The 22291-nt window shown below is 47.3% G+C and overlaps 1 protein-coding gene across 3 annotated transcripts in view; it reads left to right on the top strand.

The window, feature by feature from the left end:
* Positions 1–22291, top strand: part of LOC106840849 (transmembrane protein 132B) — a 358331-nt gene that overhangs the window by 260746 nt on the left and 75294 nt on the right. For all 3 annotated transcript variants that reach the window (XM_044776053.2, XM_070515849.1, XM_070515850.1), the window contains one exon: positions 11001–11187. In XM_044776053.2, coding sequence (XP_044631988.2) covers positions 11001–11187 — 187 coding nt within the window. The remainder of the gene's footprint in view (positions 1–11000; positions 11188–22291) is intronic.

The following is a 22291-nucleotide window of genomic DNA, read 5'->3' as shown; positions in this document are numbered from 1 at the left end:
AGCTCTGGGAAACTGTTGGTAAGCAAAAATAAGGTCACTCATAGCAGGCTGCGCGAGGTACTTTAAAGTACTTAAAAACAGAAAAAGAAGAAGAATATAATGTCATTTTCCTGTGTTTGGGAAGTGGGGCCATGGGTTGGCTGACTTGTCACGAGCTGGTTTAGGAGTCAGATGGAGAGTTTCTTGGAGTAGTTATAGCAGAAAAATGTATTTGAGATTTAAACAAAAGCAGAATAAACCAAACAAGAGAGACAGTTGAGTATGGTAGCTTTCTGTTTTTAAGTAAAGTGTTTCTTGGTTAGAAAAAAGTATGGAAAGTAATATAACACATATGCATTTACCCACCCCAGCTCTGTTAACTCTTATTATTTGGCTTTATTTTCTTCAAATTTTAAACGAAATAAATATTACAGATATAATTGGAGCCCTTCTGTACCTCTTGCTGATTTCACTGTGTTTCCTCCCTCTCTGAGGTAGACATCATCATTACCATGCAGGTTCTTATAGTTTTAAATATAAACTGTATAAGAATGGTTGCATGTGTTTACTACTTTTGTAAAAAGTATTATACCATGCGCATCCTTTTGCAACTTGACTTTTCCTCTCATTCTTTTTTTTTCACTTAAATAAATGGAGGTATAATGAACATACCATAAAAATTTATCCTTTCAAAATTTCCAGGTCAGTGGTTTTTAGTATGTTCATAAAGTTGCACAATCATCCCACTTTATAATTTCAGACATTCTCATCACCCCCTCCAAAGAAACTCTGTACCCACTGGCAGTCGGTTCCCATTCCCCAGCCCCTGGCGACCATAATCTACTTTTTGTCTTTATGAATTTGCCTGTTCTGGATATTTCATATAAATGGAATCATATGTTATGTGGTCTTTTGTGTCCGACTTCTTTCACGTAGCATAATGTTTTCAAGATTCATGCACGTTGTAGCAGGTGTCAGTCCTTCATTTTTCTAATGGCCAAATAGTATTCTGTTGTGTAGAAATGCCACATTTTGTTTATCAGTTCATCAACTGATGGACTGTTGGACTGTTTTCACTTTTCAGCTATTATGAATAGTGCGGCTATGAAAATTGGTGAACAGCTTTTTATGAGGATCTATATTTTCATTCCTCTTGTGTGTATACCTGGCAGCGAAATTTCTGGGTCGCATGGTAATATTATATTTGATTTTTTGAGGAATTGCCAAGCTATTTTCCAAATCAGCCATCCCACTTTATATTTTCACAAGCAATGCATGAGGGTTACAATTTTTTCACATTATTGCCAGCTTATTTTCATCTGTCTTTTTGATTATAGCCATTCTGATGGTTTGAAATAGTATCTCATTGTGGTTTTTTTTTTTTGATAAGAAAGATTCGCCCTGAGCTAACATCTGCGCCAATCTTCCTCCACTTTATATGTGGGTCGCCACCACAGCATGGCTGATGAGTGGTGTAGGTCTGCGCCCGGGATCCAAACCTGTGAACCTGGATAACCAAAGTGGAACACGCTGAACTTAACCCCTACACCACGAGGCAGCCCCTCATTGTGGTTTTGATCTGCATTTTCTTAACGGTTAATGATGTTGAGCATTTTTTCATGTGCTTATTGGCCGTTTGAATATCTTCTTTGGAGAAATGTCTATTCAAATGCTTTGCTCCATTTTAATTATTTTTCTTTTTTAATTGTCAAGTTGTAAAAGTTCTGTCTGTATTCTGGACACTCATCTTTTATCAGATATGTGATTTGCAAATGTTTTCTCCCTTTCTGGGGTTGGCCTTTCAGTTAATTGATAGTTTCCTTTGAAGTTGAAGTGTCAACGTTTTAAATTTTGATGAAATCCAATTTTCTTTTTTTGTGCTTGTGCTTTGGTGTTATATTTGAGAAACCATTGCCTAAACCAAGGTCTCGAAGATTATTTTTTTTCCTAAGAGTTTTATAATTTTAGCTCTTACACTTCGGTCTTTGATCTGCTTTGTGTTAATTTTTCTATGTGGTGTGATATGGGCGTCCCAACTCAACCTTTTCTGTGTGGATGTCCAATTGTCCCAACACCATTTGTTGAGAAGGCTATTTTTTCCACCATTCAGTTGTCTTGGCATGCCTTTGAAAATCAATTAACCATAAATGTGAGGGCTTAATTCTGGACTCTCAGTTCTGTTCCACTGATTTCTACGTCTGTTATGCCAGTAGCACACAGTCTTGGCTACTGGAGCTTTGTAGTAAGTTTTGAAATTGGGAAATGTGAGTCTTTCAACTTTGTTCTTCTTTTTGAAGGTTGTTCGGCTCTTCTGGGTCCCTTGAATTATCACATGGATTTTAAGATCATGTTGTTAATTTATGCAAGAAAGGCACCTAGGATTTTGATAGGGATTGTGTTGAATCTGTAGATAACTTTGGGACATATTGCCATCTTCACAATACTAAGTCTTCTAAACCATGGACATGGGATGTCTTTCCATTTTCTTAGGTCTTTTAGAATTTCTTTCAACAGTGTTTTGTAGTTTTCAGCGTATAAGTCTTGCACTTCTTTTGTTAAATTCATTCCTAAGCTTTATTTTTTTGATGCTATTATAAATGCAATTGTTTCCTTGATTTTATTTTGGGATTGTTCATTGCTAGTGTATACAAATACAATTGACTTTTGTATGTTGATCTTATATCCTACAACCTGATGAACTTTTTTTTTATTTCTAACATTTTTTTATTCTTGTATATATGTGTGTAGGTTCTTTAGAATTTTGTATATAAATGTCATGCCATCAGTGAATAGGAATAGTTTTACCTCTTCCTTTCCAATCTGAATGCCTTCTATTTATTTTTCTTGCCTAATTGCTTACTGGAAACTTAGTAAAATATGTGCATGTTTGTACACAGGTCTCTTAGGCTCTGTTCGTTTCTCTTTATTATCCTTTCCTTTCTGTTTCTCAGGCTGGATAGTCTCACCTGATCTATCTGCAGGTTGGCTAATTCTTTCTTCTGCCTGCTCAGATCCGCTGTTGAATCCCTCTAGTGAACTTTTCATTTCAGTTACTGTCCTTTTCAACTCTAGAAGTTTTATCTGGTTCTTTTGAAACAATTTCTACCTCCTTATTGGTATTTCCCATTTAGTGAGACATCATTCTCAAAGTTTTCTTTTGTTCTTTAGAACAAAAGGTCAGCTGACTCCTTTCTCCCTCTGGCTTCCAGCCAATGGTGATGCCTCAGAGGATCTGAGGGCAGGGGGGCCAGAGGATTTGTTCCTTGGTTCCTTCTTCATCTCACTCTGGTTTGGCAGTGGCTGCGTTCTTCTGACTGAGGCTGTGTTCTTACCAGGTCCTTGTAATGCCCTTCCTTTCCTTGGCCTTGAGGCCCTGGCTTAGTAATGGCTTCCTGCCATTGCTAATTCTGTGAGGCTTCACCACCCTTTCTTAGTTACTATAGCTTTGACCTCACTTCTATAAATTGTCTCTTCTGGCATTTTATTTATATCCTTGAGTGTGCCATCCAGTTCCTGGTGGTGCCCTGGCTGATACGTAATGTGGTTAAAAAATCTTGTGGACTCTTTCCTACTGGGGCTTTTGCAAATTTCGTCCTAATCTCCAGTACTCTAGGCCCCTCTGTTTGAACCCTTATGATGAAATTGGTGTTCTTAATGAGAATTGTGAGGCTCTACTGAAAGCTTCTCCAGTAAATTAATCTTTATTCATGGTCATTAGGCTGTGGATTAAGGTACAAAAGTGCATGGGTGTATAGTAAAGGGATGTTTTAAATATTTGGGTTTACTTTTGATGAGAAAATCAAGTTCTAATTAAATCAAGCTTAAACAAAAGGAGAATTAACTATAAGGATGAGGAGGTGTTTCATGGAACCCGAGAGCAGAACTGTATTGGGTTCCAGGGGCTGGAAGCAGGAAGCAGAAGTCCACCAGAGATTCCAGGCATGCTTATCCTCATCTCTACCCCATCCTTTTCACTCCAGTATTTTTCTTTCAGTTCTCTGTCCTTCTGGTGGAAAATGCCACCACATAGCTGCTGGGATTTCATATCTCTTCTTGAGAAAGCAGCCCTGGCCAAGTGTGGAATTTTCTAGTAGGATTTCACATTCCTAGGAAGTGTTCCTCAGCCAGTTGAGGTCAGGGTTCACCACCGAGTCCAGAGCCAGGGCTGGGGACTGGGTCTCAGGATAAAACCAAGGCAGGAGGACATAGGGAGACGAATTCCCAGGAGAATGAGGAGTCCTTTGTGGACCAGGGACACAGCTCATAAGGTGTTTACTAGAAGGTCAAAAGCAAAATGCGTTTTCTCAGATTGCGATGTCTACAGGGGTCCGGAGGACATACTAAATGGATAATGTGGTTATTGGAGTTTCAACCCCATTGGTGGGGGCAGCGCTTGGCTGCTCCAGCTGATAGAATGTGGCATAGTGTTGCTCAGTCTCCAAATTTTTCCAAATTAGCTGGAAATACCAGGTTTTTTTGGTGTGAATTCTCTGCATTTAAAAATATTGGCAGCTACTTCAAATTTTGTAAGCACAACATGGTGGGGATCGTTCAGAAAGCTTGGCCCTGGCTGTGCAGCACAGAGGGACCACGTTGTAATCCCTGGGTTTTCTATTTAACTTACCTAATCAGCCAAAAATGCACTAAAGGAGCCCCTATTGATGGACTATTCCCAGTTGACATAGTCCTAGAATTTTTTTAGGTTCTGTATAGCAGTTAGATGCTGGGAAGTCAGGAAATCAAACCAATGAGGAGGGAATGTTTTGAGTCTGAAAGATTGTGAGTCCCTCCCCCAGACTAGAGGCTCTTCAATATTTTTAGACCTTTAGCTGCCAACCACCGCCGGCTTTGTCAACCCGAAACACTCTTCCACAGCAAGGTCAGAGACAGCAGTGTGACCCTTGACAAGCAGAAGTGAGGGGGTAGAGCTGGGATTTTATGAAATTGCAGGAGATGATTTATTCATGCCAGATTCTGAGAGCGGGCCCTTAGATCATGGTGCGAAGAGCTGTGTGACAGGCAGGGAGACGGACTAAAGAACCTCTGCCCCGTTGACGGGATTGATGAGCCGGGATTTGCTCTGTGCCTTTCCGGGAGGACGGGTGATGGTGGGGAGTTGGGAGGGGAAGGATGTCCGGAGGAGAGAGGGTGTGACGAGGGACCCCAAGCAGAGGGACTGTCGTGCTTGCCTGTTGTACAAGCCCATTCTTCAAAGATCAACGGGAATGCGACCTCCTCCAAGAGGCCTTCCCTGACCTGCCAGTTTCTGTCTCCTTCCAACACTGTGGCACGGTCTCTCTGGTGTCACTAAGCACATGTTCTTCTGAGATCTCACTCAGACTATTGTTTGGTGTTCATTGATTGATTCATTCATCCAACAGGTGTTAAATGAGCACCAGCTGTGTCGCAGGCGCAGTGCTCTAAGTGCCGGGGATGTAGTAGGGAGCAAAAATGGGGAAAAATCCTGCCTTCCTGCCCTTTGTATTCGTGCATGTGTGTGCGAGAGGGAATCAACGTAATAAATGAATAAACAACCCGGATGTTGGAAGGCAAGGCCATGGGGAACTTGTAGCAGGGCACGGGGGCAGCGTGGCAGGACTGGGTGGAGTCCTAACCGGGTGTCCGGGGGCCCTGTTGAGCAGTGGGTGTGTGAACAAAGGCTGGAAGACGTTCTTTTCCAATTAACACCCAGTGTTCCTGCTGAAGGGTCAGGATAAATTTTCCCCATGATTTTTTTTTGAGCTTAAAATAGATTCACTCACTTATTCAGCAAACATTTGCTGAGGGTCCGTTTGGCTCTTGCTTGTCCTTTATGTCTCAGTTCAAATGTCAGCTCCTTCCCGAGGCTGTCCCTGAACACCCCTCATTGTCTCCTGTTGTAATTTATATTCGACTTTAAAATTAAAAATAACTATTTAAAAATTATATATACTCTTTAATCTTTAAAAATGAAAAACATTTATTTACCTTTTTAAAAAGGAATGTAATTTTTCTAATTTATTTTTAGGATAGCATTTATCATTACCAGGACTTGCCTTATGTATTTCTTTACCTGACTAGCAAGACAGGGATCTCATCTATTTTGTTTACCAAGAGATTCCCAATGCGTGGCACACAATGGGTGCTTGACAAATGTCACTGGATAAATGAATGTGCGGGGACTGAGTGACTGCAGTGTTATGACAGGTTTTGGCCTTTGAAGAACTTACGTTCATGTGATCCAGCAATCCTGCTCCTTGGTATTTACCCAAAGGAGCTGAAAACTTATGTCCACAAACCACAGTGTCCTTCAGTGGGTAGATGGATAAATAAACCCGGGTCCATCCAGACAATGGAATATCATTCAGTGCTAAAAAGAAATGAGCTATAAAGCTATGAAAAGACATAGAGGAAACTTAAATGCATGTTAATAAGTGAAAGAAGTCAGTCTGAAAAGGCTACATACTGTATGATTCCAACTGTATGACATTCTGGAAAGGCAAAACTGTGGAGATGGTAGACAGACAAGTGGTTGCCAGGAGTTGGTGGGGATGGGGAGGGATGAAGACACAGAGCGCAGAGGATTTGTGGAGCTGTGAAAATACTCCGTAAGACGCTACGTGATGGATACTTGTCATCGCACATTTGTCCAAACTCATAGAATGTAAGACACCAGCAGTAAACCCTGATGTCAGCTGTGGACTTTGGGTGGTAATGATGTGTCCATGCAGGTTCACCGGCTATAGCAAATGTCCCACTGTGGCGGGGGATGTTGATAATGGGGGCGGCTGTGCATGTGGGGGCAGGGTGTATATTGGGGCTCTCTCCGTGCCCTCCTCTCAATTTTGCTGTGAACCTAAAACTGCTCTAAAACACGGTGAACAAAGAAAAGAAAAGAGTTACATTCTAGTAGTAGAGACAGACACATTTTCTGAAAGGAAAGATGTATAAATATGAGTCAAGGCTAGCTGACTGGTAGCTTCTTGCCTCCCAGAATGCAGATGACACCCCCTGGAATTTTCCGGGGTGTCCTGCTGGGCCTTTTAAGTATATTCAGTGAGTTAAACAAATATGTATTGAACTCCTACAACTTTCTGTAGTCGGGGCAGCAAAAGTACAGGCACACGTTTGTCCTCACGGAGCGAACAGTTGCGGGGGACTCGGAGTTCCGTCTCACGTATTTACTGTGAGTAACCAGCAGCCCTGTTCTGGGGCGTTTGTTCAATGTCATCATCGTTCAGTGCTGACCTTGCTTTTTGATCAGCTTTTAAGATAATGCCCAGAAAAAGGCTCATAAGAAAACACAGAGGCCCTGAGGCCAGAGGCAGCCTCTCTTGCTCCATTTCTAGAAAAAGTCGTGTGGGGAAACCTGCAGCCTCTCCGTCTGGTAGCTCAGAACCATCTAGAAGTTTGTAGGGGTGGGGAAGAAATAATCTATGTAACCTTCTAGAGAACAGATCGAGCTCTTGAAGTCTTTCTCTCTCTTTCCCTCTTCCTTTATTTCTCCCTTTCCTCCTCCCTTCCTCTCTCCCCATCCTGTTCCTTCAACCGTTATTGTCATCAAGAGTGATATGCTGAGAAATGGCTCCTGGGGACAAGCTGTTGGGTTGGGTCCCCCATCCCTTTCCCCTGCCTCCATCTCTCCTCCTCCTTCTTGCTGCATGTCTGAGCTGCAGCCACACTGTGCTCTCAAAAGCTGTCTCAGCCCCACCTCAGGGGTCCCAGGATCCCATGGAGGAGGTTCAGCTTTTATTGAAGCAGAGGTTTTCATGGGGAATGGGGCTTCTGGGAAGCAAATCCTTTTGGGAGAAGGCTGTGTGCTCTGGTTTGAGGGAGAAACAGCCAAGCAGTGTTCCTGCCTGACCCCTCACACACACACACACACACACACATGCACTTCTGCACCCTGGAGAAAAATGTCTAATGAATATCTCATGGCTGAAACACTGATCCTGATTGCTCAAAGGCAGTTGGTAATTATTAAATTGAGAGAATCGTGAAGCACTTTTCTAAATTCGCAAGGCTTATCAAGAATAGATCAGGAGCAGGGAAAATTAATAGGATAAACCCATTTCCATAGAAATGGACTTATTAGCAAGCATGTCGGCTGCCTAAAAGTAAAAACTCCCTTCCTCTGGTTTGAGGGAAATGACTTAAAATAAAAATTTAAGCATAAAAGTGACTCTGACTTGATTGTTATTGCATTCGTAGCTGGACTTGAACAAATCCCTGTAGGTAATCCAGCTTGCAGCCTGGAAAGTCAGAGAGGAGAAGGAAGAACCCAGTTAGCAGGGATCAGCCCTCTCATGCAGACCCTGCCCCCTTTGCCCAAGGACTGGTCACTTCTCTGTACCCCAAGGCCAGAATGTGGATTCAGCAGGATTAAACTGCTGATAACAGAGAGTTACCCTTCTTAGTCTTCTCTCACTGGACGTTTCCTTTTTCGGCATTAGCTTTTCTGAGGTCCACTGAATGCTGAGAACCCAGGAAGTATTAGAAGCAGCTCCTTACCGGGGCTGGCCCTGTGGCCGAGTGGTTGAGTTCTCACACTCCGCTGCAGGCAGCCCAGTGTTTCGTTGGTTCGAATCCTGGGCGTGGACATGGCACTGCTCATCAAACCATGCTGAGGCAGCGTCCCACATGCCACAACTAGAAGGACCCACAACGAAGAATATACAACTATGTACTGGGGGCCTTTGGGGAGAAAAAGGGAAAAAATAATAAAATCTTAAAAAAAAAAAAGCAGCTCCTTACTTCTTGTTACAAGCACAGCACAGCCCAAAGAGAAATTGAAGATCTGATGTGAAAGGACTGAGCGTCTCTTATAGGAGGAGACTCAACAGATGGATATGTGGAGAATTCCTCTGACCAGAGAGGAGACTTCAGGCTCGAGTGTGGTGGATGGGAAATGGGAGTGACTGAAGCTGAGAACTGAACACCAAAGTTCCCCAGATCCTGAAATCCCTTTGGAAATTCAAAATTCAGCCCTTATTCTCTCTTTTCTTTGCCTTTTCACTGAAGATGCTCAGGTAAATAGGGGTTCCCTGGTAGGGGATTCCCATGTGTGCCCATCAGTCCTCTCATGAAGCCAGGGATCCTTATCCAAAACATATTTTCTTCCCCATGCAAACAGCATTACAAATAGATTCTTGAGGATTCATAGTTGCCATATACCAACACACAGGTTAGGCTCAGCTGGGACCACTGGCTGTGTTTGGCCGTGGGGGTCCCTGGACTCTTCCAGAGCTGTGTGTCTTTGATGATTTTGATACCATCACAGTATGTGATCCTGGTACTGAAGAATGCATGAAGCAAGTTCATATCCATTCACTCATTCCATCCTCACTACTCTACTGAAAGTGGGCAGACAGGCATCATTGCTGTTCACTCATTTTCCAGGTGAGGAGACAGGCTAGAAAGCCATAAAGGACTTGCTCAGGGTATAATGCAAGACAGGAGTTCTCTATCTGCGCTGTCCAATATGGTGGCCACCAGCCACATGAGGCTATCGAGTAATTGAAATGGGGCCGGTGTGACTGAGGAACTCTATCTTTAATTTGATTTATTTTTTAGTTAATTTCATTTGAATGCAGATAGCCACTTGTGGCTGGTGGCTCCTGGATTGGACAGTATGGTATCTGAGAGTTTCTTAAAACTTCTGCTAAGTGTGAAAAAGTTTGGACACGACCAGTTGTATGGAGTCCAGTGTGGTTCTATTTTGAGCAGAATTCCACATCAGGCAGGTCAGTGTAACTCAGTTCTCTCGATACTGTTGCTTTACCTGAATATTGCCTCTGGTACATCTTGGCATATGTGAGGCGAGCATCAGCTGTGGTTTTCCACTCTGTTCTTAAGTCTTCAGAGGAAGGGGAGCTGTCCATGGTGGGAGATTTCTGAGGGGGAAGCTGCAGGCAACAGGTTCTTTTCAAACCTCTTTCCTCACAGGCTGAAAGTTGGAGATTCAAACTGAAGACTCTGCCCAGACCCCAAAAGGCAAGGCAGAGGCTTCCAAGCCCATTTTGGGCCAGGCAGGCCCATTGGCAATAATGCAGCACGTTGGTTGGTGTGACTGAGGCCTTGGGCAACTGTGAATCGGTCGTTCTGCTGTCACATTCCTTGAATCCTGGTAAAGCTAGATTTAGTGAGATGGGAATAGGCTTATGGAACAGGAGTCGTTCTCCAATCGCATGCTCGATGGCTTTTTGTTTTAATTCTGTTCAGTAACTTCTCCTGTCAACACAATAGTCAGCCTACAATTTACAAGTCCGTGTCAATGATGACAGGCTCCCTGTATATAAAAATATTGAGAATATCACTAGTCCTTTCACTTATATGTGCCCTATCCCCTTTCTTCCCTCTCCTCCAAACACGTACAACATTGTCACTTCATGAATTAAGGCAGGTGGGATTTTCTTACATTACATCTCATCCCGCTTCAGGCGGATGAAAAGAAGAGTCAACAATAACGCCTCATTGTGTCGCTCATAGTTTGTGTAGTGAACCATGAAGTTTATGAAATCCTTTCCCATTCTTGGTCTCATGATGCTCCCACGAGCCCGTGAAGTCACCACTATTCTCCCTCAATCTAAAGCTCGGAGTTTGAACCACTCTTCTACAGACACACAACTAAGTAGAAGCAGAAATAGCCAGAGTGCAGGATGTGCCTCACGATTGGAGTAATGGCAAAACTAGATAGTTTTTAGGGACATTTCCTGTGTGTGGTGCTTGGATGGTGGCATACGCATGCATGGGCTGGGGAGGAGAGAGCTGTGGTGGTGTGCCCAGAGCTGTCTGAGCTACTCCTTCAGAGAAGAACAGTCTGCTTTCCACACAGCCCTGAAGATGGATAATCTGCCCATTCTGAGTTGGGGCCGTTGATGGGCAGCCTGTGAATTAGGCTCTATCGATGCTGCCAGGTGACTTGTTGAACTTGGCAGTAGTTCTTTTGGTTGACAAATAGGAATGTGGCAATTTATTGCATTCTTGACATTCTGCTGGGTCTCAGGTTTTAAATTGCACTTTAACATGTGTTTGTTTTCCAGAGCAAATGGCTCCTTCTATGAGATCTTGCAAGTGGATTTTGGAATTGACAACAGCAGCGGTCTGGCGGGGGCCCAGCAAATTACCTGGCAAGTGGAGTACCCGGTGGATGACTCCAGGAGTGAGCTGGTGGTCTCCGAGATCTTTGTCAGCCAGACATCCTTCGTGGGCATCGTCCCTCTCGCCATGGTGAGAAATTCAGTCTTCAGAAAAAGTGTCACAAAGTTTTCTTTGAGTACTTTTAATATTGAAAGAAATTTAAAGCATTTTATAACCTGCTGTTTTCTGTGCACCTGATGAAGTTGTTTAAACAAGGGAAACACACTTAAATTATGTTTTATTTACCTGCTTTCTGTAATGCCTCCTTGAAAACTATTTAGGGCTATAGCCTAAGTCCCTTTTCCTTTGTGGGTATTGCTGAATGGCTTCCTGGGGAGCCCCTGTTCTTTATTGTCTCAGTCTCTGTCCAGATCAGGGCCAAATGTTGCCCTGAGTGAAGACAATTTCATTGAAACGCATGAGGGGTGTGTGGTGAGAACAGCAGCTCCGCGTGCTGAATGAGCTGCCCCCCAGTCAGTGGGTTTTTCCCTGAGGGTTCCCAGGTAGCTTGGGGATTGGCAAACTTTAAAATGCAGATGGACTGAAGGCACCTTGTTGGGAATTGACCAGCTGAACCTGGATAGGGTCCTAGCATCCATAAAACCACTTGTGTTTCTGTTTCTGGCCTAAAGAGGACCAGATTCCCCTCTGAGCTTGGCCTAAGCTCCATTGACAACCAGGCTTAAGGGCCACATCTGAGAACAGGGTCATGGATGAGGTTCCAGAACCTATAAAGGATGGTGCTGGTGGGTCACAGGGATGATAAACCCATGGGGATTTCCCATGCTTAACACCTTTTTTCACACTGCAAATGTTCAAATATATTCTGCACCGCTTTGACCTTCCAGTCTGGAACCAAAGTGTGGGGGTCCATGCTCAGCTGTTCCAGGGCCGTCTGTGGGTGCTTCTATCATCCACACTCAAATTGGAGACCAGCGTTAAGATCCTTGCAGATGAAACTCTCCACCCTACAATTAATTCTGCAATTCCCATCTCTGTGTTCTTGATTCTCCTCTTTGCCCAAAACACACTTTCCCTACCTCTCCCCATGTCTGGCTCCTTCTTTTCAACTCGGCTGTTAGGGAGGCCCCTTCTCTGACTGCGTTGGCTAGAACTGGCCCTCCATCCCCTCGCCCATCACTCTGTCCACATCACCACGCTGTTTTGTCTTCTTCATAGACACCATCAGTGTTGAGGTCTAGGCTTCACCATCTGTCCGTGTCCCTGGGAGGCGAGATCAATGAGGGTAGGGTTCTGGTCTGTTTTGTCCAAATCTGTGTCCCCAGCACCTGGAACAACGCCTGGGACTGTGAATGAATGAATGAATGAATCTATGCTTTAATCGCAGATGCCTGGGCAGTGGTCTGTATTTTGGTTTGGGAGCAGCCACAATTTAGCAGGAAAGGGCCCCATTAAGGGGCTGAAATGGATGGAGGTGGATTTCAGGGCAAAGTAAGACTGTCCTGCATTCCCTTTTCCAGGTGCTCTTCTGTCAATTCTTGGCATCAACCAAGATCTGGCTGAGGCTGGGTTATCTGTCTACTCAAAGTCCTTACGATTTTGCCGTGTGCTTGATCTGTGGCACTAGGTTCACTGGGGATTCTGCAGCCTCCTGAAGCTTCTGAGGATGGAATTCTGAAGGAGAGTATGGTGCCCTCCTCTGATGGGCACATGGTGGGGACAGGGGGAGAACTTGGGGGAGAAGGAACTGGTGAAACCTGCACAGGAGCGAAGAGCCTGGCAGAGCAGGGAAAGCAGGCACTGGGAATGTGGTCAGGACACAGGTCAGCTCTGGCAGTCTTTCTGTGGTGGCCAACAATTGCCTGTGGGGCTCATCCAGTGTCCCTGCTCCTCTGCGTCTCAGTGCCGGATGCCTGGGCACAGTGCTGGGGCTGGAGTCCAGGGGGAGTCCAGCGGTGGCTTGCCTGCTGTGCAGAGTTATTCTCTGCTGCCTCCCTCATCCACCCCCCGTTTCTTCCCCTCTGGTGCCATCTGAGCATCTTGCTTCTCTGGGGAGGCTGGTTTTATGTGTGTTGTGCACACCCCATGTCTCTGACTATCAGTGTCTCCCCATCTGGCTGATCTTTACTTGGGGACGGTTTCTTGCTTTTGGCTTTAATTCCCATTGGCTGGGAAGTGCTGGGTTTGGATGGTTGAGTGGTGTTGTGTATTACAAAGTATCTCTTGGATCTCTCTGAAGAGTGGCTCTGAAATGGCTCCAAAGGACCAGAGCTATTCAGTAAAGTTTGCAGTGGAGCCAAAGTTGGTAGTTCATCTTTTTTTAATCAGTTGTTTTAGCTGCTTTCCAAACTCGTAACTGCCGAAGGCTGGCCTTTAAGGGAGAATGCTGCCTAGTGCTCTTAGATGTAATTACCTTTCATGTGCTTCTTCCTCCTCCCCGTCCCCCGCCTCCCCCCTCCTCTCCCTCCTCCTTTTTCTGCCCCTCCTCCCATCCTCCTCCTTCCCCTCCCTCTCCCTCCCCCTCCTCCTTTCCCCGATCCTCCTTATCTTCCTCCTTTCCCCCTCCTCCCCTATTAATTATAACAGAAGACCAGAATAATGAGGGGTTGATTAGCAAGAAGTGAAGAGAACTCTAAGGAGTATTGGAACAGCAGGCGTCAGGAGCATCCACTCCCCTGGGGCTGAGATAGAGCACCGAGGAAGAGGTCTCCCCCTGCCTGAGGTCTCCTGTTTTTGGAGAGGGTATGGTTACAGCTCACTAGATGTAGAGAAGTTGCTGAGGTAGCACACCAGTGGAACTTGCTGGAAGTCTGGGGACAGCTGTTCACAGGGAGGTGTCTCATCAGAGGCATTTGCTACCAAACCACTCAAAGTGGGTGCTGGGGAAAGCTGCTGGCCACTGGGCTCTCTGGCTGCTGGAGGCAGCAGAAGCTGGACACAGGGGAAGCCACCAGTCCTGGAGAAGCCATGTGCACCTGCAGGGCGGGAGGAGTGCACCAGCATCAGAAAGCACGCCCTTTCCTTCCAAAATGCCTCTCCAGCGCCCTCTATTGGTGAAGCTTAACATCTTGCCCATTTGCACGGGAAAACTATTAAGGGCTCAGGGCTCAGATCCATTTTCACAGAGCAGGTAATGAGGGGTGAATGTGGAGCTGAGAGGCAGTCAGTTGAGGACCAGAATACTGTCTGTCTCCCTCCACTGCATCACAAGCTCCTACATCTTGCTCTGATCTCCAGATGTTCTCTCAGCACCCAGAATACAGCATTTGCTCAGCAAATGAACGAACGGTTGTATTTACGCCAGAACCTGAATCCACTGGCTGGATAGCTCTCGTTTGCTGTACTTATTTACTTTTGCTGCTGTAACAAATCACCACAAACTTAGTGGCTTAAAATAACTGAAGTTTATGATTTTATGGGCCGGAGGTCAGAAGTCTGAAATGGGTCTCACAGGGCTAAAACCAAGGCGCCAGCAGACAGCATCCTTCCAGAGGCTCAGGGAGAGTCCACTTGGTGCCTTTTCCAGCTTCTAGAGGCTGCCGGCATTCCTCTGCCCCTGGCTCCACGTCACTCAGACCTCTGCTTCCATCATCGTGTCTCCTTCTCTGACCTCCTGCCTCCCTCTTTCCCTTACGAGAACCTTTGTGGTCACTTTGGGTGCACCTGGAGAACCCAGGATGATCTCCCCATCTGAAGATCCTTAACTTTCCCTTTTGCCACGTAAAGACCATATTCACAGGCTCTGGGGATTACAACGTGAGCATCTTTGGGGACTTATTTTCCTACCACTTGCCTTATGCAGGATCCCAGCTCCCTCTATTTTGCTCCTTCTCAGGCTGTGCACCCGGAGCCCCCCATCCCTCCTCCCATGTCTGTTCTTTCATCCCCTCCCCAGGCCTGAGCTGCTCTCTGGACCTCAGTGTCATCCCCAGCCAGCCACCACCTCTGACAGCTCCGGGCTCCTGGGGACACCACTCCCCTGTCATCAGGGAAGCACTTTGCTCTCTGCAGTTCCCGGGCATCCCACAGCAGAGCCACCACAGGCTGGGTGGTCACAAGCCTCTTAATTTATGCACACAGCCTTTCTGTGGGGAGGGACCACCTGGGGCTGGGGCTGGGTAGGCTCCCATAATAGCCCCACATCCTCCTCTGACCCCTGGGGCCTGGAGGTGGACACCCGAGGGCAGAGCCTGTCGGCCTCTCATTCTCTGTGTGACCTTTCCTTTCGTTTCTCATGTGTGAATTTCTGAGACAGAATACCTCTCCTGTCTAGTGCACAGGGGTGTCATATGGACAAATAAGATACAATAAGTAAGAACATGTGTAAATATCAAGGCAAATCTGGAAGCCACGCATGAGGGGGAGAGCATCCAGAGAGATCAGAGCAGATGCAGCGGTTGGTGCCTGAATGACCCTCTCTACTCAGCTGGTTTTGTTATCCTCTTGGTTCACCTGGGGTGGGAAACATTCTGGGAAAACTTCAGTTCTTTTCACCTTTGAGGTAGTTGGCAGTGAAACCTTTGGTCATGAGTATAGGAAATCATGTTAACCAGCCTAGATTGAAATTTGAGCTCCAGTGTTTCCTGGCTTTGTCACCTTCGGCAAGTCACTTGACCTTTCTGAGACTCAGTTTCCTCATTTGTAAAGTGTAAACATGAGGTTTCCTGCCTCATGGAGTTTTGTGGGGAGTAAATGAGACACTGCAGGTAAAGGTTAGCCGTTGGCCTGGCGCTCTGTCAGCAGTCGGTAATATTTGGTCATCGCTGTTTTCATCATTGTCATCGTACTCTCTGGCCACATGTAGGTGTATCTGTCAAACTTTGGGTGAAGGCCAGACAGAAGTTCAGTCTCAAGATGGGTGGTAGATTCTCCTCCTGGAGGAAAGAAAGAGCTTCATTTGATGAGTCAGATGCATCCACGGCATAGAGAGACTGGGGAAATGAGGCTCTGGAATTTCTGGCCTCACCTGGGAGAGGAAAGAGAGGAGAGACGACTGTTGGGTGGGTAGTCAGTGGTGTCTGCTGCCCATGGAGTGTCTCATTCAATCTCACAGGCTCCTCTGAGAAGGAACTGTTATCCTGGGATTCAACCCCAGGCTGGTGACCTAGAACTTTGCTACCACAGCTGTGTGACCCTGGAGGCACTGGATGCTGTTGACACCTGTTGGGTAGCAAACCAACCTCTACTTTGTCAAGGTAAATATGCAGCTTTGGGGGAAGGCCTAAAGGGACTGGGGAAAGACCCCAAGCATGGAAGCCAGAGTGGGGGCTGATGCAATAGTCCAGGCAGGAGGGCTTGCAAAAGGACAATGGCAGTGGTGTTGTACCCATCTCTCCATCCATCCATCCATCCGTCCGTCCGTCCATCCATCCATCCATCCACCCATCCATCCACCCACCCATCCACCCACCCATCCATCCACCCATCCACCCATCCACCTGTCCATCCACCCATCCGTCCATCCATCCATCCATCCATCCACCCATGCATCCATCCACCCATCCACTCATCCACCTACTCACCCATCCACCCACCCACCCACCCATCCATCCACTCACCCACCCACCCATTGGGTGAATCACTATACAATAGACACTTATCTAGCATACACTGTGTTCTGGATTCATTACTTCTTGGTGAATGGAAAGGGAGAAAATAGAATGGATGGAAATTTTGGAATTGAAATCACTAGCCCTTGGAAAGCAGTTGTGTCTAATATTTCCATTACTAGCGGAACAGCACAGATGGTCAAAACCTTCAAAAATGCCATCTTAAAAACTGCAGTCTAAAAAGAGGATTGTGGCAACCCAGGGTAATAATGATATTTTCTGCATCATCTTTAAAATCTAAGATTTAAAGGTAGTCTGTACTGTCCCCTCCATGGCTGGTAAATGGTAACTATGTGCCTTTTTTTTCCTTTTCTCTTCTTTATAAAAGCACACATTTTCTTTCTTTTTTTTCCCCTGCACAGCGTCCCTTTGCTCCCTGTCACTTCTCTTCAGTTTTCTGGGCAATTTCCAAGCTTTGAACTTAGAGGTTCGTTTCCGTGGGTGGCTCGGAGTCAGGGCTGCAGCCCACCATTCAACTTCAGTTCTTAAAACTAAAAAGCCAGCTCTGCACATGCAGATAAAAAACACATTATCTTTCAACAAAGTTGGAATAAAACAACTAACACACTTGGTGAGTTTCTAGGCAACTGGGCACACGGGCTCAGCAGAGGGAAAAACAAGAGATAATCAGGTTCCTTTTTAGCCGTATTGGCCTGAAACTTGACAACAAGGCTTGGGCACAAATACTTCTTTATTTCCAACAATATTCGTGTGCCTGCTCTGTGTTCTAGTGGGGGCGATGAACAGGCCCACGAGGTCTCGGCTCTCACGGTGCTTATGTTCTAGGAGAGAATGCTGCATCCTGGAAGGAAACAAATACATTTGGTCCCTTCAGATGTGGTGGGTGCTCCGGAGAAACTCACGTTGGGGTAACAGAATACAGAGATGGGGAGGGGGTGGGCGGTGTTAGGGTGACCAGGAAGAGGCTTTCTAAGGATCTGGCGTTTGCTCTGAGAACTAACCGAGAAGGAGGCGCCAGCTATAGAAGGCTGTGGAGGGAGAGCGTTCCACACACAGGGAGCAGTGTGCGTCTTCAAGCAGAATTAAGCTTGGTGTTTGAAGAACTCAGAGAAGGTCAGGCTGTTGGGATGTAGACAGCAAGGGGGGAGGGGCAGGAGAAAGACAAGATTGGAGAGGAAGGCAGGGCAGTTTCTGCAGACCTTGGCAGTAACAGCTAACATTCCACGAGCCTTCTGCTGCACAGGCAATGTTCTCCGTGTCTGTCATTGTCTCCTATTGTCACTGTAGCAAATGACCAGACTTGGTGGCTTTAAAAAACACGAATGTATCTTTTAATTCTGGAGGTCAGAAGCCTGAGCTGGGTCCATGGGCTTAAAGTCAAGGTGTCGGCCAGGATGGGTCCTCCTGGGAGCCCTGGGGAGGGTCTCTTCCTTGCCCTTTCCAGCTTCTGGAGGCCGCCTGCATTCCTCGGCTCATGGCCCCACATCACTCTGACCTGTGCTTCCTTCACCACGTCTCCATCTCTGACTCTGGCCCTCCTGCCTCCCTCTCCCAAGGACCCTTGTGATGACATTGGGGCCACCTGGATAATCCAGGACAATCCCCCCTCTCCATATCCTTCACTGAGTCACACGTGCAAAGCCCCTTTGCCATGTCAGGTCCCGTATCCACAGGTTCTGGCGTCAGGACATGGACATATTCAGGGTGGAGGGAATTATTCTGTTAGATATATTAACTCATTAAACACTCACCAACCTTATGAGGTACCTCTATTACCCCCATTTTATGGATGAGAAACTGACGAACAGAGAGAATAAATAAGTGGCAGAAAGTGCACAGCTGGTTCTGCTGCCGAGCGGCTTTCTCACTAGGCCGCCTCCAGCATCCTTCTGTCCAGCAGGACCCAGCGCTCCTCGCTCTCTGTGCCTTGGAGCTCTCGGGCAGTCTGGAATTTTTAAAATGCGTAAAATTTTTAAAAAACTAAAAAGAAAACCAATTATATTGAAATATAGTGATCAAAAATACTTAGAAAAGCAAATGTGTGATATGGTAATATATGTACCATTTCTATATTTTCTCATTGCATTACCAAACAAGGTCTAGTGTCAGATACAATAGCTCCCGCGACATCAACGTATTGATGAGCCCAAGTGCCACTTTGAGAGAGAGGTAACGACTGTAATGTGATATGAACGCGGCTGTAATTGGCGTTGGGGAAAAAAACCTGATGCTGCTAATGCCTGGTACTGTGGTCTGTCGTACTCACTGTCATCAAAAGAAATGCTAAATTTCAAGTAGAGGTGAATAAAAATAAAGATGTGTGTGTGTGTATATAAGTGCACTTGTGCATTTGTGTGTATATATGGATGTGCGTGTGTGTGTCTGGGTGCGTGTGTGTGTGTCTGGGTGCGTGTGTGTGTGTCTCTGGGTGCGTGTGTGTGTCTCTGGGTGCGTGTGTGTGTCTCTGGGTGCGTGTGTGTGTCTCTGGGTGCGTGTGTGTGTGTCTGGGTGCGTGTGTGTGTCTCTGGGTGCGTGTGTGTGTGTCTCTGGGTGCGTGTGTGTGTCTCTGGGTGCGTGTGTGTGTGTCTCTGGGTGCGTGTGTGTGTGTCTGGGTGCGTGTGTGTGTGTCTGGGTGCGTGTGTGTGTCTCTGGGTGCGTGTGTGTGTCTCTGGGTGCGTGTGTGTGTCTCTGGGTGCGTGTGTGTGTGTCTGGGTGCGTGTGTGTGTCTCTGGGTGCGTGTGTGTATATATGGATGTGCGTGTGTGTGTCTCTGGGTGCGTGTGTGTGTCTCTGGGTGCGTGTGTGTGTCTCTGGGTGCGTGTGTGTGTCTCTGGGTGCGTGTGTGTGTCTCTGGGTGCGTGTGTGTGTGTTTTTCCCATCCAGTCTCATGGACTCCTGAATTCTAACACGAGAAATCTGCTGTGGATGCTAGTTTGGGGACCCTACTCTGTCTTGTTCTGTGTGCAACGGGAAGACACTGGATGGTTTTCAGTGGGATGAGGCAACACGGGCTGATTTATGTTTTTAAAAACACCGGTGCAGTAACTCTGCGTTCAGTGTGGAGTGTTCACCGAGTGCTGTCTGTTGTCAGATGTTGGGCGGGTGCTGGGTGACAAGGTGACGAACAGCCATGCTGGTCTCTGCCCGCCCGGAGCTCACAGCCTCATGGGGTAGGGAGGGGATGTGACTAGATGTGCTCAGTACCATGTGCTCCACGTAAGGATGGGGCGTGGAGGGGCGTCTGGAGCCCCCAACTCACGCTCTCGTCCCCGTTCCCAGCGCCAGCTCCCTGCCCCGGGCCCCCATGGCCTCTCTCTTGGATGGCTGTCAGGCCTTTCCCATCTCCTGCTTCCATCCTCGATGCCCCGCAGTCTACACTCCACGTGCCACAAAGAGCGCTCTACTTAAACACACACAGATGGGGATGCTCCCCACCCCAAGCCCTCCAGGGGCTGCTTGGTCCTGGGATAGAGTGCTCCTGCTCCTCAAGCGGGAGGAAGTGCAGCCAAGCTGGCCCCTGCCCCTCAGACCTCACCCCACCCGCTCCCCTTCTTGCTCCTGCAGCCAAACCCGTGTCTGCCCCAGAGCCTTTGCCAAAGCCCCTCCTGCACCTAGAATTCTCTTCTCCCAGCTCCCGACGGGTCTGTCATCTCATCACTCAAATCTCAGCTCAGACTTGGTGAAATCCTCTCTGAGAAAATGACGGAGGCTTTTTTTGGTCTTCTGTAAATAAACCTCATCTCAGTCATCCTATACACTTGGGAGTAGAGGAGGGGGGAGGGGCGTCTTTAAAGGTAGGAAGTGGGGGCGGAGGGATAGAGATAGAGAGACAGAGAGAGAGAGAGAGGTTCCCCAGCCTGGAATGAGGGTGCGTGTTCTCAAGAGTAGGGAGCACCCACTCCCTCCTCCCTGGCTGTTTCCCTGGGGCCGTGAGAGGACCTCAGAGGGAAGTGGCTGCTTGTCATCCCTGGAGAGGCGGGACCCAGGCGCAGGGTGGGAGCCTTCCCAAAGACTCCCAGGCTCCATGTGTATCTTGGACTCGGACCAGGAGAGTATCAGCGACAATCCTGATGGGCAGGGAGTTTGGGCCACTTCCTTTCTTATGCGATAACCAAGCCTTGCTGGTTCCTGTTTGACAAGCAGCAGAGTTTCGAACTGATTTGAGTTGCTGGCAAACTCAGACACCCGAGGGGCCCTCAGTGTCAGGCAGGGCAGTGGTTAGGACACAGACTCTGGTGCTGTATTCAAATCCTGCCTCTGACACTTAGCAGCCACAGGAGCTTGGGCGAGTGACTTAACCATTCCCCATGACTCAGTTTCCCCGTTGTGAAACTGGCCCAGGATTGTGGTGAAGTCATGTGTGGGAACTGCTCAGAATGGAGGCTGGTGTTAAATTTGCCGTCATAAAGAGGAGCCCTGGACATGATTTGGAACAGCGGCATCCACAGCCGAGAACAGAAGGGATGTCTGGCAGGGCGGTATTTTGGTGGGTGGATTGGCTGAGCGCAGCTGTGACGTGTAGAGAGCGGTTCTCACGGTGGGGCCTGCGGCACAAGGGGTCAGAGCAGGGGGCCCCCGGAGGCAAACATTTGACTCCAGCGTGGAGGTGGGGGAACTGCATTCTGAAATGCTCTGGTCTTTTTTTTTTTTTTTTTAAGATTGGCACCTGGGCTAACAACTGTTGCCAATCTTTTTTTTTTTTTTCTGCTTTATCTCCCCAACCCCGTACACAGTTGTATATCTTAGTTGCAGGTCCTTCTAGTTGTGGGATGTGGGACGCCGCCTCAACATGGCCTGACGAGTGGTGCCATGTCTGCGCCCAGGATCTGAACCCTGGGCCACCGCAGTGGAGCGCTTGAACTTAATCACTGGGCCACGGAGCCAGCCCCTGAAAGCTCTGTTTTCTTTTCTTCTCTTTTGTACTCAAGGAAGCTGATTCTTGCTCCCAGGGGAGGCGGGGTCAGGCTCCCCGCTGACCAGGGCAGGCCACGTGGAGCTGCTTGTATCTGATTTCTTGGCCCGGGCCTACCAGTCTCCTCTCCTGCTGCAGGCGTCCATTTGCCACCGGAAACTCCACGTGCTCTGGAGGCCCTTTATCTTCTTGGGGTGACTGTGCCTGATGCCCCAGAACCAGCTGGGGACTTGAATGTCATGCGGCTCCTGTTTCCTGTCGTGGAGACTCTCTCCCTTCCCTGTCACTATTTGTCCTTTGCACATTCACTTTGCAGGCGGCTGGGACTCAGAGGGCAGCCTGTGTCCTGGGAGCCTCCAGCCCGGAGCCCACCCTGAGCGGGGACGTTCCCCCCAGGAAGGCCTGGCAGGCGCGCACGGGCCCCCGGGCCTGACCAGCCTGGGGAGGTCTTAAGTGGGAGGGCATTTCAGAAAGTTTTGCAGGCTGGCGAATGAGTCTTTTTCTTGTCCTTTGTCTTCTGTTTAAAACTTAAAAATAAAATCTAACTAAATAGTGCTTGAATACGCCCTCCTGAAACCTTATATGACGGCTCAAGTGTTGGCTGACGACCCCGCGGCTCCAGCTCCCCTCCGCGAACTAACTGTGGTTTATCATTTTATTTCTTCCATCTGGACTGCCGTCTTTCTGTGTATCTACATTCGTACACATGCATATGGCTGCAGAAAACATAGGACATTGTTGCGAGTGTGTC

Source organism: Equus asinus, chromosome 8, assembly GCF_041296235.1.
Source record: "Equus asinus isolate D_3611 breed Donkey chromosome 8, EquAss-T2T_v2, whole genome shotgun sequence".
Classification (NCBI taxonomy): domain Eukaryota; kingdom Metazoa; phylum Chordata; class Mammalia; order Perissodactyla; family Equidae; genus Equus; species Equus asinus.
This window is presented reverse-complemented; position numbering and strand designations above follow the sequence as displayed.